Raw genomic sequence first — 17,084 nt, 5'->3', positions numbered from 1 at the left:
AAGCCGTGCTTCGGGGCCAGTGCGGGCCAGCGAGCGTGGGGGGTCACGCCCCGCCCCACGCGTCTGCCCGGCCGCCGCGCCCTGCCTCTGCAGAGACACCTCCCCTCCACACCTGCTGCGCTGCGGAGACCCGCCCCAGCGCTGCAACACCACGGCTGAGCGCTGCCCAGGCTCCAGCCCTTCCCTGATGGATGGACAGAGCCCACGCAAGTGGTACTGGGGACGCTTTGCTTTCTTTCTGCCCCTCAGCTACTGCGGTCCTTCCGTGGGCCGCCCGCCCGCCAGTGCCGGGTCAGCCGGCGGGAGCCAGGCCGCCGGCCGGGCCTCAGTGAGGCAGGAGTCGCGGAGGGGCGCAGACCATGCTGCCCAGACGCTGCCCCGGGGGGCCTCTCGGCCCCTCTGTGGAGATGGCCACGTACCACTGGACACCAGTCACCACGGAACACCACGCCGCCATTTCTCCCCAATACCCGGCACAATGGCCTGGCACATGCACAGGAAGCGCGCAGTAACCACGCCAGAAGTTTGAGGCCTTACGAGACCGTGACCCACACTCCCACCAAGGTTCATTCTTTACTTCACTTTTCCATTTTTAGGTTTTTTGGGATGCCAATCCTGGGGCTTGAACTCAAGAGTCTGGGTGCTGTCTCTGAGCTTATTGGCTTAAGGCTAGTGTGCTCTACCACTTGAGCCACAACTCATTTCTGCTTTTTGGTGGCTCAGCGGCGATGAGAGCTGGCCTGGCTTTGAACTGTAATCCTCAGACCTCAGCCCCCAAGGAGCTAGGTGGACAGGCGAGAGCCACTGGCGCCCAGCGCTGTCCCGTCATCTTATTTCAGCCCGTGTGTACCAACCACCTACTGGGCAGCCTGGAGCGCCTCCTGAGTGCCAGCGGATTCTGCACTCAGCGTCCGCTCTGACCTGTCTGCAGCTGGGGGGGGGGGGGGGGCCACACCCAGGAGGGCAGGCCAGCTCGCTCCTGGGAGAAAATCTCAGCAGTTTTCACATGGGCTTAGACCTTTAACAGGTAACTGCTTGTCAGGAAAAGCACGCTAAAAACCCTGTTTGAATTACTACTCTCACAGGGGCAGAGGGAAGTAGTGGTGGAAGAGCCACACCTCCACTTCCTTCCAACTCTTTGGAGGCGAAGTGGAGATAGGAGTCCCACAGACTTTCCTGCCGGGCTGGCTTCAAACTGCGATCCTCAGCCTCCTGAGTAGCTAGGATGGCAGGCGTGAGCCGCGGGCACCAGGCTCCAGCATCAATTCAACTGGTACAGGTGAAAGCTTAATTGAGGAGAAAAATACCCAAACAAACAAAGATTTCAACTCACCCAGAAAATAAGGGTAAGTTCTGCCTGTTACCAGACTCTTAAGCCCACCAGGAGTCGGTTCCAAACAAGGGGCGGGGGGGAGCACCGAGCAGGCCCGCACAGCAAGCACCCTGTCACCTCTGGCTGTCTGGAGCCCAGGAGGCAGCAGTCCTGCAGGGGGCCACGTCTGCAGCTTTTACGAGTGAACCCAGGACCCAAACTTCTGAGGGTACTAATAGCCAAGCCACTGAGTGGATGACATAACGAGACAAATGAAAATGACTGCACGACAAGTCAGATCCAAAAGCAGCAGAAAAACAAGGACAAGGAAGGATAAAGGTGTTACACACAAAGAGCCAAGCAGGGCGTACTCAGAAATCGGGTCCTCCTGCCACCGGCCTTGAACGCCACCTGCTCAGACGCACAGTTAAACTTCGCACAGCCTGTGAGAAGGGGAACAGGGAAAAACAGAGAGAGAGAGAGAGAGAGAGACAGAACACAACTACAAGATGTTAGAAACTGGAGGCGGGCGCGGTGGCAGGCACTCAGATGGCACACAGCGAGCCGGCGGGTGACACGGAGCGGCAACACCAAGCCCAGCCCGCCACCTGCCCAGCCTGACACTTCGCTTTGCTCCTGCGTTCGTCCTTGTCAACCAACTAGACTCACCTGGTAAACAGCACCACCTACTTCTAAGTTCTATCAAACTGTGGCAAAGAAATGCTATTTTATTTCATCCTTTTCCACCTAGATGCCCAACTCTTCAGGTCTAACTCTAATGTTACTTGAAACTCTGCAGGACTGTTTGCAGCGAGAGTTGATAAAACCAACCTCTACTGCGAAAGACAGACAGATGTTTAGCAGGCACAACCAGTTCTCTGCACAACACTACCTTATTTACAAATGTTAAAGAAAACACCTTAGTTTGCAGAAATTGCTAGAAACTCCTTAGAAGGTGGTGCTGGAAGTGTCTGACTACTATTAAAGGCTAAGTTCTGACCCCATGTAAATGCTTCATCTAATCCCCAGAAAGAAGCCGTATCCTGAGTGCTCAGAACCATGAGCCCGAAGGTTCTAGCCTCAAGCCAGTCTCCGGTGGAGTCCCGAGCCAGCCCCCCGCACAGGCTGGTGACACAAAGTTACTACTTATCCAGCTGTCATCCTGGGTATTTCCCTGTTTCTGGAAGGTGGTGGTTGCTGTGGTTCTTTTACCTTGACCTGGCGCAGCAAGGCTTGGTACAGAGACGGCGCCATCGCTGGTGAAAGCCGAGTAGAGGTTGTCACTGGAGGGAGAGGGCTTCAGAGGCTGGAGCAGCTGGCTGTGGCCCGTCTCGGAGGTGTTGCTGGTGGGGTGGAGGGTCTGCTGCGGGTGCAGGACGGAGGCCCCGCTCTGTCCAGACAGGTTCCCTGCCGTGGGTACAGGGCCGTGAGGGGCGCGCCCGGCAAGCCCGCACCCGCGCGGAGTAGTGAAGGACAGGTCAACGCCCTGGGCGCTGAGGAGGGGGAATGTCCTGAGCGTGACGCGACGCGACGCGAGGGAGAGCTGAGATTTTACACTTTAGCTACTTAAGAAGAAGCACAGGCGTGAGCTGAGGGAGGCTGAACTCGGCGCTGTGTGTGGATGAAGAACCCCATTCACACGTGCATGACCACGTGTTTTGGCCTGAAACCTGACTGCACTTCCACGCTCCCTGGATTCCCACTGCACACAAGTGGGCTTGGAGAGCGTCGCATGCGTGTCAGAACCTAAACTAGCTGACCCTGCAACAAATCACTTCTCTATCAATGCTGTATGAACTGGTCGTGTGCTCAAGCAAAGTCAGGTCTAGGCATTGATTCTTCCAAGAATGGAGAGAAGACTCAGCATTTGCTATGAGCGTTGCAAATACTCTCCAACTTTCTGAGATCAGACCCGCAAATGAAACAGACATCCGGAGTGTTTGTGTAAACTTAATTCTAGCTGCCAAGATGACCTGAAGCTTAGTGAACAGCCAGTAAGGTCCAAGAGCTCTGTTAGGCTGAGTTACATGGGTTTAGTTATCTAGAACGACTACACATGAGGATTACTGGGACACAGCAGCATGGCCGCCGCACAGCTACCCTACTGAACTCTCTGTAGAGTCAAAGGGCAGCCCCGGAAGGGCTAGTGAGGCCCTATCTCAAAGCCCATACAGCTGACAAACTTGGAGTAGGAGGAGGGTTCCCTTGGGCAGCTGGAGACAGAAGCAGCAAGCGGCTGCCTTGGTCGGGCTTACCTGAGAGCTGCGGGCTCTTATTTCCCAGTGAGCTGCTGCGACTCGCCTTGCTGCCTTTGCTTTTAGTGGGCCGCCTTCTCCTCCCCGAGAGCGGGGCGGCAGGGGGAATGATGACGGCGGGGGGCACCTTGCCCAGTTTGGTGTACAAACATTCAATCTCCTGCTTCTGGCGACTTTGCAGGTCCTGAATCTCTTTAAGATGTCTACGAAAAATAAGCAAACACAGAAAATGTTTTGCTTTGCTCAAACAAAAAGTAAGCCTAATTTTTTTTTTGGGGGGGGGTGGGGGTGGGGGTGGGAATCAGTTGTGGGGCTTGAACTCAGGGCCTGGGTGTGTTTTGAGTCTCTGTGCTCAGGGCCAGCACTCTACCACTTGAGCCACAGCACCGATTCCACTTTTTGAACGGTTAATTGGAGATAAGACACTGATGAGGACTTTCATGCCCAGGCTGGCTTTGAACCACAATCCTCAGCTCTCAGATCTGCTGAGCAGTTAGGATTATAGGTGTGAGCCACTGATGCCTGGCTAAAAATAAGCCTACTCTTCCATCTGCCTTCAGTCATCCGTACTTCTGTGAGATTCTACACTGTCAACCCATCTCGCCAATTCCAACTGCAAATACTTGAGAATGGGTTAGGGGAAAAGGATTCCCAGGCCATAGGTGAATAGGATATTCTGACTCAATTTGATTAAAAAATAAAAATAAAAACCTGCCAACATAGTCACACACGCAGTGCCAGTGTTAGACTCGTGCGGTTACGGTGTGCAAGTGCGACCGCGACGCGGGGCTGGCGGAGTGGCGTCCCAGCACGGTCGGCGGGCACGCCGCCTCCAGCTCGGAGGAGCGCCACGCCAGCACCAGGCGCTCTGCCCCAGTAGACCATCGACCATTATTTTTCTTAGGAGCAAACATACTTTTCCCGAAGTCGCCGGAGCTCTGACTTTAAATCTTCATCTTCAATGTCCGATTCGTTGTCACTGCTCATGTAAGAGGAGTTGAAGGAGTTGCTAAGGCTCTGGCTTAGACTCTGGATGGGAAGGCTCTTGGAGCACAGGTGAGGCGGGGACTGCGGACTGCCCGAGCCGTCGTCCAGGCCCCTGCTGAGAAAGGCAGCCTCCAGGTCGGAGGATGGCCCGTTCAGATGGAAAGGCTGGGCCGGCTCCGGCTTGTCTTTCTTTGGTATGGCGGTGGGAAGAGCAGCGTGGGCAGAGTCTCTGAAGGGAGGAGATGCGGCCGACTCCTGCTTCACCTCTGCCATCTTGTCTTCAGTTCTCGACACTGAGAAACGACCCACTTTGCTGGCTGTAGCTGTCACCTGAAAACGCCCGACCTTGGTAGGCTGCCCCGCTTCCAGCGTTGTTTCGGAGGCAGGGGGTTGGTGGGCGCTGTCTGGCGCGTCCGAGGGGACCCTGGGGGCCGGCACCCCGCCAGGCCCTGGCTGCACCAGCGTGCTCTCCGGGCTGCTACTCGACAGTACGGATGACTCCGACGTGCTCGACTCAAAGTGGACAGACTTCACATCTTCTGGCTTAGTTTTGCCAACTTTCTGGACATCATCTGTGGCAACTGAAACCTGAGTTGAGAGAGACAGACAGACAGATGAAAAACTACTGTCCCCAAGTTAATTTCTAGCATAGGTTGTTAAACAAAAGAAAACCAGTTTATTCCCCAGTAAATGAACAGGCTGAATCTCTCTCCATAGTCTGAGAAAATTTTCAACTGAGAAAGCCAGACTGAACACCACCACAGAGAGAGTGCGTGCTGAGCGAACAGGCTGAGCACCACGGGAGAAAGCAGGTGGAAGACGCCACAGGAGAAGCCGGCACCGCGCTGGGTGGGAAAGGAGACTGTTCACTGAGAACCCCGCAGCAGCACCGAGATGCCACCACACACGACGCACCACACACAGGGACCAGACTGCGTCTCAGTGAAAACATACGTTAACGGCCAGGAAAATGCTCAAGGCTACATGTGAAGAAGCAGCCCTCACTAAATGCCAGTTAGGCCTTAAAAGAAACAATTCAACCAAGAGGTACCAGAAGGGAAGATACAGATTCTTGTCCTGGTTTTCCCTAACTCTAAATTCAAACTTGGCCCAACTACAAACTCTCAGACCTTCAAAGTCAATAAAGGAAAAAATATCAACTATGATTCTCAACTCTAAAGGCTAGCTTAAAAATAACTTGTAGAGGGGGCACTGGTGGCTCACACCTGTAATCCCAGCTACTCAGGAGGCTGAGATCTGAGGATCACGGTTCAAAGCCAGCCCGGGCAGGAAAATGAGACTTATCTCCAATAAACCACTAGAAAACTGGAAGTGGTGCTGTGGCTCAAGTGGTAGAGCGCTCACCTTGAGCTGAAGAGCACAGGGACAGAGCCCAGGCCCAGAGTTCAAGACTCACGACCGACAAAAAACAAAAACAAAAAAAAAATAATTTGCAGGGGCTGGGAAAGTGACTCAGTGGAAGAGCGCTCACCTTGAACTGAAGAGCTCAGGGACAGAGCCTAAGCCCAGAATTCAGGTCCCACAACCAAACACGCACACGCACGCACACGCACGCACATACACATACACACACCCTTGCAAACAGCTGTGGAAGCAGTGCTGTTTTGTCCTAGGGCTTGAGCTCAGGGCCTAGCTGCTGTTCTTGAGCTTTCTTGCTTGAGACTAGTGGTCTATTACTTAAGCCACAACTCCACTTCTGGCTTTCTGGTGGTTGATTGTAGCAAGAGTCATGGACTTTCCTGCCAGGCTGGCTTTGAGCCAGGATCCTCAGATCTCAGCCTCCGTAGTAGCTAGGATTGCAGGTGTGAGCTACCAATGCCTATGTTTTGTTTTTGTCAGTTGTGGCGCTTGAACTCTGGACCTGGGCGCTGTCCCTGAGCTCTACCACTGGAGCCACAGAGCCACTTCTGGTTATCTAGTGGTTTACTAGAGGTAAGAGTCTCGTGGACTTTCCTCTTTGGGCTGGCTTTGAACCATGATCCTCAGATCTCAGCCTCCTGAGTAGCTAGGCTTACAGGCTTGAGCCATTGGTGCTTGGCTACACTACTTTTATGAAAGCAAATGACAGTTATCAGTTGTGTCCCAAATAGAGAGGTGATAATCTTACATATACACAGAAATTACAGTCTTACCTGAAATCGGCCCATCTTAAGAACAGCAGCTCCTGAACCACTGGCTAGGACAGAACCCTCTGTGCCTTGAAACAGACACAGAAGAAGACAGATTAGCACTTTTTTTTTTTTTTTTGGAGTGGTCGAATGTTAGAGTCTTTATTGAAAGGCTGGTGACTGCATGGTTTTTTGTTTTTTTTTTGTTTTTGTTTTTGTTTTACTTTAGTTAGCTGCTTTCCTCCCGCTAGAGAAACAAGAGTAAGATTTTACTTAATCCACTGATTTTTTTTTTTTTTTTGGTCAGTTGTGGGGCTTGAACTCTGGGCCTGGGCGCTGTCCCTCAGTTCTTCAGCTCAAGGCTGGCACTCTACTACTTGAGCCACAGCGCCACTTCTGGCTTTTCTGCTTATGTGGTACTGAGGAATTGAACCGAGGGCCTCATGCATCCAAGGCAAGCGCTCTACCAATGAGCCACCTTCCCAGCCCCGACCTCACCATGTTTTTACCTAGGTGGGTCTCAAACTGTAAGTCTCTAGGCTTTTTTGCTTCCAGCTAGAGCTCTGCTACTTGAACCAAAGCTCCATTTCTGGCTTTTTTAGTGCTTAATTGGAGATAAGACTCTCTGGGGCTGGGAAGGTGGCTCAGTGGTAGTGCGCTTGCCTTGCATGCCTGAGGCCCTGGGTTCGATTCCTTAGCACCACATAAGCAAAAAGAAAAAAGCCAGAAGTGGCGCTGTGGCTCAAGTGGTGGAGTGCTAGCCTTGAGTTGAAGAGCTGAGGGACAGCGCCAGGCCCAGAGTTCAGGTCCCATGACCGGACCCCAAAAGAAAAAAAAAAAAAGACTCTCAAGGACTTTCTTGCACTGGTTGGCTTCAAACCATAGTCCTCAGATCTCAGCCTCTTGAGTTGCTAGGATTATAGGCATGAGCCACAAGCACCAAGCTGTAAATTACTTAATTTTAAACAAGCGATCCAATTCAGAATGTAACTGACTTGAATTAAAATATTTCAGCCGGGCCTATGTAATCCTAGCTACTCAGGAGGCTGAGATCTGGGGATCACAATGCAAAGCCAGCCTGGGCAGGAAAAGTCCGTGAGATTCTTATCTCCAATAAACCACTCAGAAAACCAGAAGTGGAACTGTGGCTCAAGCCTTGAGCTGAAGAGCTGAGGGACAGCGCCCAGCCCAGAGTTCAGGCCCCACGACCGACCCAAAAAAAAAAAAAAAAAAAATCAATGGATTAAGTAAAATCTTACATGTGTATCTTTATACAAGTACATGTCCAGGCCTTTCAAGTGCATCTATCTTTCAAGTACATAGCAAGTGTTCAGAAATGAGGATGCTGTGTGTAAACTCTCCAATGACAGGTTTCAGGCATTACCACCACCAACTTCCAAGTCAGCTTTCATAAACATGCCTGCATTTCCCACCTCCTTATAACAAAAATGTTACCTAGAGAATAACAGTTTATGCTAAGAAACTGAATCATTACCTGACGTTTCAGATGCCTTAGCACTTAATAAACAAAAAATTCAATCAGCTAACCTTGCATGATTTAGATATTATCAAAGTTCCCTAGACATGGAATATGCAGGAATGTTCCTTGTACACGTTCTCACGAATGCATCTCTGAAATGGCATATTCTGTACTTCCCACAAGCACCCACAGTCTCAACGCCCAGGCGAGCTCTTTATCGTGACTGCTCTACTGGTCAGCGCCAAGGCTGCAGCTCACCGTGCTCCTGAGGCTGCGGGCCAGCTTCCGTAACCGCGGGCGGAGCCTCCACAGACACTGGCTGCAAGACACAGACACACACCACAGCAGCTTCAGTTTCAGTCATTCTTACGCCGTTCCGCTGACACCGTCCCTCAGGTCTTTGTGAAATGGCAGTAGTACATACAGAAAAGAATACTATGTCGAAGGGAATTTTATTTTCTCTTATGAGTTTGCTTTTGAGAAGCAGCTTTTTTTTTGGGGGGGGGGGCAGTCCTGGGGCTTGAACTCAGGGCCTACGTGCTGTCCCTGAGCTTCTTTTGTTCAAGGCTGGCACTCTACCACTAGAGCCACTGTGCCACTTCTGGCTTTTTCTATGTGGTACTGAGGAATCAAACCCAGGCCTTCATGCTAGGTAAGCGCTAAGCTACATTCCCAGCCCCAACAATCAGCTTTTATGAGACATGTCGAGTATTGCCTTTAAAAATTTCCTCACAGGATATTTAAAGAATACATTAAAAAGTCACAGAAAAGTGGTTTGTATCAAACATTATTATTGCACAAAGCGTAACCTCCTCCAGAGAATAATACAAAATCCACAGGACTGATCTACCATGTAATCTACTGAGGGGAACGATAAAAAAAGAAGCATCTTTCTAGTCTTTTCCACAGTGTTAGCATTTCACGGGTCTGCCTCTTTTCTGTTGGGTGGAACGAGCTCTCTTGTTCCACCGCATAGGTGTGAGCGATCCAATGCGTTTGGGGTTCAGAAGAGACTGGGGACTAAAAGCTCACCCCTCCTGCAGACGCCACTGTGATGCTCTCTGGACTAAGTGTTCTTCTCAGCTGAGCATCAAGGTCTTCTAGAGGTTGCTGGAAGGGCAAAGAGTTATAGTTCATGTAAGTACACCTCCAGAGCTGCTACATGCAGCCTAGATATATAGGACACACTGTTTCATTCTTTAGATTACAACAGAACACGTGTTCCCATTAAATACAAGACAGTATACTAAAATCTGGCATAACCTTTGGATGGTCCTCAAGTCTGCATGCCGCTCTGTCAGGCCTGAAGAGTAACTCAGTGACACTTACGTTTTCACAGCTTTGAAGTTACCCTTATCTCTGAGAGGCAATGCTGGTGTTAGGGCATCACGTGCTCTACCATGGGGCCATGCCCCCAGCCCTTCCTGTCTTGTATCTGATGACCCCTGGGCCCATCTGCCGTCTTCTGTCCGTCTATTTCTATACTGGTCCTCACGCTTTTGTCTAAACATGCTGGCAAGACTCCCTCACCCTCCATGTTTCCTGTGACCGTCTGCGCTCACCGAGAGCTCTTTTAGGGGGAGGAGGGGAGTGGTGGTGGTCATGGGACCCCACTGTGTCGCCCAGGCTGGACTACACTTCTTACATGGGGGCTGTCCCCAGCCTGGCCTCCCAAGCGCCAGGATCACCGTGCAGCCAAGTGCTTGGCTTCGGAACGCATGCTGTTTTTTCTTTTTTGGTGGCACTCAGGTTTGAACTCCGAAGCCTCATGCTTGCTAGGCAGGTACTTTACCAGTAGAGAGACCCTGGCGGCCCTTTTACTTTCATTATTTTTTTGAGTAGGGTCTCCTGTCTTTCCCTAGGCTAGACTGCAATAGTCCTAATTCAAGCCTCCCAATAGCTGGAGGGACAGGTGCAGGCCTTGAACCTTCTGATCTACTTCCCCAGAAGCCGGGATCGTAAGCATGAGCCACTATGCTATGCTGCAAGCCTGATTTTCGTTAGGAACAAGCTTAAAACCAAACACTTGTTTTTTGTTAGTTTCTACATTGAACTCCCATCCCTCTCCCATCTCCCTCAATCTGAGGGCTGGAGAGCGAGTTCTCGCTGGGAATTATCCCTGACGGTAGCGAGTTCTTCACCTTACGGTCTATTCAATACTGGGATGGAAGAAGAAGGGATAAATTCAAACTAGTCTTCTCAAGTAAGTAGCCCGGCATGCTTTTCTTACATATAACTCCAAAATAAATTCCTAATTCAGTTTTAAAGTTTATTAGTGGGTCCCATGTTAACTCTCTCACAGTTACAATGGATTTCCAACAAGCACTTCCCCTATGGGAGCTGTTAGTGAGGGGAACAGGTGAGCAAATCAAGTCATGATTTCAGGACTACATGAATTCTGATCACCTCGGCAACTCCATAAGCGTGAACAGGGGATCTGTAAGTTCATATACTGCTCATCTCAGATCCTTTATGAGTAATATTATAATGCTAGTGTTCACTGGAGTGTGTTATTTCTATGTAATTTTCGTCAGTTCCTAACTTCACTAGTTGCTTAAGAAACAATGAACATTCGTTAAAGTTTATGTTAAACTTAGAAAAGAGTCCTATCAATGCAGTTTCCTCCTTTTCAAACTGACCTCGCACCATGACCCAAGAACTGGGATTACAGTGGTACACCACCACACCTGACTTGTTCTCTTTTCTTACTAAGTTTTATTACATAAAACTTTTTATTTCTGGGATAGCTTAGAAGCAAACCTTACATTTAAAATACAGTTTCACTATTCTATGAAGTAAGAAGCTGAGCACCAGAGGCTCATGCCTGTCATTCTAGCTACTCAGGAGGCTGAGATCTGAGGATCACAGTTCATAGCCAGCCTGGGCTGAAAAGTCCCTGTGAGATTCTTATCTCCAATTAACCACTCAAAAACCAAAAGTGGTGCTGTGGCTCAAGTGGTAGAGCGCTCACCTTGAGCTGGAGCTCAGGGACAGCGCCCATGCTCAGAGTTTGAGCCCCATGACAAAATATATATATGTGTTAAGAATCTATTGATATTAGTATTAACTATTTAAACATTAGTCAAATGTTTTCTAGATGACCTGAAGCAATATTCTGGACAATTACAACAGAAAAACAGTGGGCCTGGGGCATCACCTGCCAAGTTGTCAAAGGAAGGTGTCTCTAAGCTAAAGCCACAAGGAGCCAGCCTGGAGCCACGACCATGCCAGAAAGAATGTAAGCAAGCTCTGGGAAGGAGAGCAGGGACCAAGAAAGAGAGGTATGTGTCTCAGGGCACCTGCGTTTGTGAGGGTCCAGGAAAAGGCGGCGGCTGCTCGCAGGACAGAGCCCCAGCTGGAAGTTCAGTGCCCCCTGGCAGCACCTACAACGAAGAGAATTCAAGTCCATGAGACACTAATGGTCAAGATTCACATTACAAACCAGCCAATCTGAATGCAGAAACATGAACTATGTGTAGTTAAAGCTTGCTTATCACCCAGGCTACACTGATATATTTTAAATAAAGGACTTAACCAATGGTACGTTGTAAGAGTTAATCTGAAATAACTATGAAATGGTAAAATCTAATAAAAGGTAGTTCCTGAAGGAAAACAAAGAGAACGCTATGTTACACAGATAAGAAACAGACTCCAGATTTCTTTTTGTTGGACAGTTGTGGGGCTTGAACTCAGGACCAGGGAAGTGACCCTGAGTTTTTATTTTTACTTATTTATTTATTTTTGGGTCGGTTGTGGGGCTTGAACTCTGGGCCTGGGCACTGTCCCTGCACTCTTCAGCTCAAGGCGAGAGCTCTACCGCTTGAGCCACAGCACCACTTCTGATTTTCTAGTGTTTAATTGGAGATGAGTCTCACAGACTTTCCTGCCCGGGCTGGCTTTGAACCGTGATCCTCAGATCTCAGCCTCCTGAGTAGCTATGATTACAGGTGTGAGCCACTGGTGCCTGGCTACCCTAACCATTTTTTGCTCAAGCTTTCTGTTCTGCCACTGGAGCCACAGCGCCACTTCTGGTTTTTTGGTGATTTATTGGGAGATGAGAGTCTCATGGACTTTCCTGCCCAGGACTGCTTTGAACAGTGATCCTCAGATCTTAGTCTCCTGAGTAGCTAGGATGACAGGCATTAAGACACCAGGATCCAACGAGATTTTTTTTTTTTTTGTCCGTCGTGGGACTTGAACTCTGGGCCTGGGCGCTGTTCCTCAGCTCTTCAGCTCAAGGCGAGCACTCTACCACTTGAGCTACAGCGCCACTTCCGGTTTTCTGGTGGTTTATTGGAGATAGGAGTCTCACGGTCTCTCCTGCCCGGGCTGGCTTTGAACTGCGATCCTCAGATCTCAGCCTCCTGAGTAGCTAGGATGACAGGCGTGAGCCACCAGCGCCCGGCCCAACGAGATATTTTTGAGGCCACTTATTTGATCTAAAAAAAAAAAGCTGGGTGTCAGTAGCTCACATCTGTAATCCTAGCTACTGAGCAATGCAGTTCAAAGCTAACCTGGGCAGGAAAGTCCATAAGGCTCTTATCTCCAACAAATTACTCAGAAAAAGCCAGAAGGGGCACTGTGGCTCAAAGTGATAGAACGCTAACCTTGAGCCAAAGAAGTGCACGGAGAGCGCCCAGAGTTGAAACCCCAAGACCAGCACGCACACACACACACATAATAAAATAAAAAAAATCAAATTCACATAAGAAAACATGACTTTCAAGAGAAAACAAAGGCTGACTTAAAAAAATAATCCATGGACAGATATAAATTCAAAACTATCAAGTGTTCTCTCTTGTCTGCAGTAAGACCTCACATAGAACGCCCTGGCTTACAGCAGCTCAACTTGAAAATGTCCTCAACTCAGGACGGTGCAAAATTACATTCAGCAGAAACCATAGATTAACTTTTTGTGTCTGAGTTGGCGGTCCAGCAATGAGCTTCTGAGTTTGGGTGCCAGTCTCCGCTAGCAGCACGCCGGGGACCCCTGGAGCGGGGCGCCTTCACCGACACCACAGCTCCCGTTCCCCACTGCCCCGCGGTTCGAAGCTGCCGGGTCAGGGCCCATTAAGTGCATCAGTGCTGTCCTGGCTTACAATATCCTCGATCACTATGGTCTTGTAAAGTCAGGAAACATCTGCATTACTCTAATATAAAAAGGTTCTCACATCTTTGTAATGCAGAAAGATGGCTGCATGAAATGCATCCTTGTTTCTGAGGCTTAGAAAGGCTGAGAGAGCGGAGCAGAGGAAATCTACCAGGGCAGAATGAGGAGCTCCATGCTAGTCACGCACCTCTTCCTCCTCTCTACCACTGCACCTTTGAGTTCCGATCCATCTCAAACAGAACTACTATGGAACCGAACAGCACAAAATGACTTCCTTCTCACCACAAACACAGCAGCTCGGCTAGCCGGGCGCCGGTGGCTCACACCCGTCATTCCAGCTACTCAGGAGGCTGAGACCCGAGGATCACGGTTCAGGGCCAGCCCTGGCAGGAAAGTGAGACTCTTATCTCCAAAAAAACCACTAGAAAACCGGAAGTGGTGCTGTGGCTCAAGTGGTAGAGCGCTAGCTTTGAGCTGAAGAGCGCAGGGACAGCACCCAGTCTTAGAGTTCAAGTCCCATGACAGACAAAATCAAAAACAGAGCAGTTCAACTACTCTCACCATGATCCCCTTGCTGACAGACTCACACCTGGTATAAACTAAGGAAAGCAATCATGTGACGTAATTAATCTAAAATTCCTGCCATACTTCACAAAGGAAGTTCTGGGTTCAAAGTACGCATGCTCGTGCCACTATTGCCAGTTGAGGGCACTCAACATATGTTAGGCACTTTCAGATCTGCAACTCTACCCTGCAAAGCAACTGGCTCACGGCGTGAGCTAGGGCGAGGGAGTGGGAGAAGGGGCCCTCGGGTGGGCGTCAGAGAATCCTAACCAGAAAAGCTCACCGGAGGCTTAGCTGAAGGTGGCTTTGAGGGAGTCATCGCTGGTTTCATTCCCGACGCGGTGCTGACTGGGGCTGGCACGTAGCTGCTGGGGGTAGAAGCCTGCCCAGGGGTGCCCGCTGTGCCCACTGTCGTAAGTGGCAAGCCCGCCGTTCCCAGCGATAAGCTGGCTGGTGGCAGGCAGGTACTCGTAGACGCCACGAGTTTGCTCGGTGCGACAGCGGTGGTGGGGACCCCTGGCGTGACCGTGGCCTCTGCCGCCAGTGACGTCTCCAGCGAGACGGGGGCGTGGGACGAGCCATGCTCGCTGAAGAGTGACCGCAGCTTCTCCTCCAGAGTCTTGATGTCATCGATGCCCGGAGCCTTTGGCTGCGTGTCGGCGTCCACGTCTGGACAGTGCGCGTGGGGCTGGCTGGGGAGCAGGGCTGGCTGGGGCTGGCCGTGGACGAGCGTCTGCTGCACGGCAGGCACACTGGTGGCAGGCTGCAGCAGGGGCGGGACGCCGGGCACTTGCGGTAAGAGAGGCGCGCACGTCGGTGCGGCTGCTTGGGGAAGCACGGGTGTAGAAGCCACCACGGATGGGAGGACCAGGGGATGCAGAGCAGCAGAGCCAGATGCTGCGGTCCCTGGGGAGGGCGAGGAGGAAGGTGCAGAAAAAGGCACGGCCAGCCCAGCTGTACTGCTATGTGACGGTTTGTCCAGGGAGTGGGCGCTAACCACCACCGTTTCAGCCAGAGTCGGAGCGGAGGTGCTGCTGCTAAGCTGAAGGGGCGGCTGCGAGGCCGTGCTCGGGAATGGCACGGTGGCAGGAAGCACAGGCGCGGCGGGCGCCCCGGCAGTGCTGCCCGAGGCCTGCGGCGGCAGCGTGGCGGGAGGCCCTGGGCCAGGGGCGCTCGCACCGCCTGCTGCGGTGGTCACAGCGGTTGAGACTGTGACAGAAGGAAAAGCGCCTGTACTAGCCACAGTGCTCCCCGACACGGGGGCCTGAGATGGCTGCGCGGCTGTAGACACGGCAACCACGGGGGGCACTGTGCTGCTGGAGACCATGCCAGGAAGCGGCGGCGGCTCCGACACAGACACAGGTGGGCCCGGGAGACCGCCGGAAGGGAGCACACCTGTGCTGGTGGGGACTCGGGCAATTCCTTTGTCAGTGGGCACCGTGACTTCAGACTGAATCACTGCGGTGGAACTGTCAATAAGAGGGCTGCTGGTTACTGGGACTGTCGCTGAAGGAGTAGCTGCTGCTGCGGCTGGGCCTCCAGGAACGCTACCCAGGAATGGAGGAAAGGCTGGTCCCGTGAGACTGAAGTTGGGAGGAGCTGTGTTGGGCCCTTCCGACGTCTGGGCATGTCTAAGCTCAGAAAACGCCTGCTGGAGACTAAGGGATGAGGCCGAGTGAGACAAGTTCATCCCAGGACCCTGAGACGCAGGGGCAGCAGCTGCAGAGGAAAACCAAACACACACACACACAGCATGTAACGCATGCGCGTGTGAAACGCACGCTATGCACATACACACAACCCATGCTGAAAGGACAGATTCAAAGGACTGTCCTATGAACTTATTTTTCTAATCAGGCACCAACAGAATCACCTAGCATTAAATGTACACACTTGTCCCGAGGAAATGACATGCTCTAACACTGCAAAGTGTTTCTGGAAAACCATCAAGCACTAAGTAATGTGGAAACGTTCAGAATTCCAAATGCAGAAGCTCACATGCAAGTCTCTACTGCGTATGTCGTTTCTGGGAGGGCCGATATTCCTGCCTCTTCTTAGTCATCTCCATTGGCTATCTATTTCCTTCCGCCACATATATACCTCAATTTTTATAATGTAATCTTTCCACTTTTTAAAAAAAAATCATTGATCATCATGAACTACCTCTTGATGATCAGCTTCCATCATAGCAGAGAGGCTGTAGAACTCACTGAAGTATGGCAGAATCAATCCTTACCCGTATCTGCTACTTCACTGGTGAAAATTTTTGATTCTCGTAATCGACTTTCAGGAACAGGGCTCACGATAAACCGTCTTCCAGCAGAATGAACAACTTGAGTTAAGGAACTGGTAGGAACCCCTGGACAAAATGAAAAACCGCTTAGTCGCATTATTGCATATGCTGTCCCCACGATGAAGCGTCAAGATAGACAACTTCTTATGTCAAAGGAAAATTCACCTATTTGCTGGGGCATGGAAGACACAGGAGTGGGTTGTTTGAACTCTCCTTCCAATTTCTACAATAGATAAAAGTAATAAAAGTAATAAATTCACTCCCAAAGGCAACCTCCGTGATTAGGCAGTGACATGACAAGGCGAACAGAACATGAGTGCTTGGTCCCGATGACAGGTGTAAGGAGCCAGCAGGGGACCCTGTGCACAGGGCGACTGGTTCGGAGTACACAAGCTCCTCCATCTCCACCTCGGCACAGCGCGCCTACCTGAGAAGCCGAGAAGCCGTAGTCATCCTTTCCCTGCAGGCTCTCCAGCCCCCGGTCCCCCTCCGGCTCCACACTCACGTCCTCACTGAGCATCTCGTCAGCCTTTTCAATAATCTCCCGCACTTGAGCCACAAATGACTCTCTTTCCATTGCTAGGATAAAGTCATTGTTTACCTGAAATGAGATGTCACGTCCGTCTGATTAGTGCCACGTTCTCAACAATGCTTATGACTTGGAAACTATCTGAGCGTCAGCTAGGTTATTACATAGTTGATAGTTAAGTTCATCTTTCCTCATTTATTTTTGGCACGGGGGTTTGAACTCCGGGTCTTGAGCTGTGCGAGGCAGTAGCTCTACCACATGAGCCACAGCCCCACCCTTGTTTGCCTGAACCACAGAGCTCCTGTTTCAGTTTCCTGTGCATCTGGGCTGACAGATGTGCGCCACCAAGCCTGGATTCTACTAGTTGAAGTGGATGTCTCATGAACTTTGTCTGGCTTGGCCTTGAGCCGTGGCCTTCCCAATTT

At 50.9% G+C, this 17,084-nt stretch overlaps 1 protein-coding gene across 10 annotated transcripts in view; it reads right to left on the bottom strand.

Annotated features, from left to right (window-relative positions):
• Positions 1-17,084, bottom strand: part of LOC138820397 (serine/threonine-protein kinase WNK1-like) — an 88,631-nt gene that overhangs the window by 4,712 nt on the left and 66,835 nt on the right. For 4 of the 10 annotated variants that reach the window (XM_070012040.1, XM_070012041.1, XM_070012043.1 and 1 more), the window contains 12 exons: positions 16,558-16,731; positions 16,296-16,353; positions 16,074-16,196; positions 14,121-15,556; positions 11,463-11,546; positions 9,196-9,273; positions 8,422-8,482; positions 6,708-6,772; positions 4,484-5,142; positions 3,568-3,770; positions 2,525-2,719; positions 1,663-1,755 (listed from right to left, as the gene is read on the bottom strand). In XM_070012040.1, the coding sequence (XP_069868141.1) occupies positions 1,663-1,755; positions 2,525-2,719; positions 3,568-3,770; positions 4,484-5,142; positions 6,708-6,772; positions 8,422-8,482; positions 9,196-9,273; positions 11,463-11,546; positions 14,121-15,556; positions 16,074-16,196; positions 16,296-16,353; positions 16,558-16,731 (3,229 nt within the window). The remainder of the gene's footprint in view (positions 1-1,662; positions 1,756-2,524; positions 2,720-3,567; positions 3,771-4,483; positions 5,143-6,707; positions 6,773-8,421; positions 8,483-9,195; positions 9,274-11,462; positions 11,547-14,120; positions 15,557-16,073; positions 16,197-16,295; positions 16,354-16,557; positions 16,732-17,084) is intronic. The other 6 variants (XM_070012046.1, XM_070012047.1, XM_070012048.1 and 3 more) reach the window with 2 other exon arrangements.

This window comes from Dipodomys merriami, unplaced genomic scaffold, assembly GCF_024711535.1.
Source record: "Dipodomys merriami isolate MVZ:Mamm:240054 unplaced genomic scaffold, mDipMer1.0.p SCAF_877, whole genome shotgun sequence".
NCBI classification, from domain to species: Eukaryota; Metazoa; Chordata; class Mammalia; order Rodentia; family Heteromyidae; genus Dipodomys; species Dipodomys merriami.
Note: the sequence above shows the minus strand (reverse complement) of the source record. Positions and strands in the feature narration are given on the sequence as shown.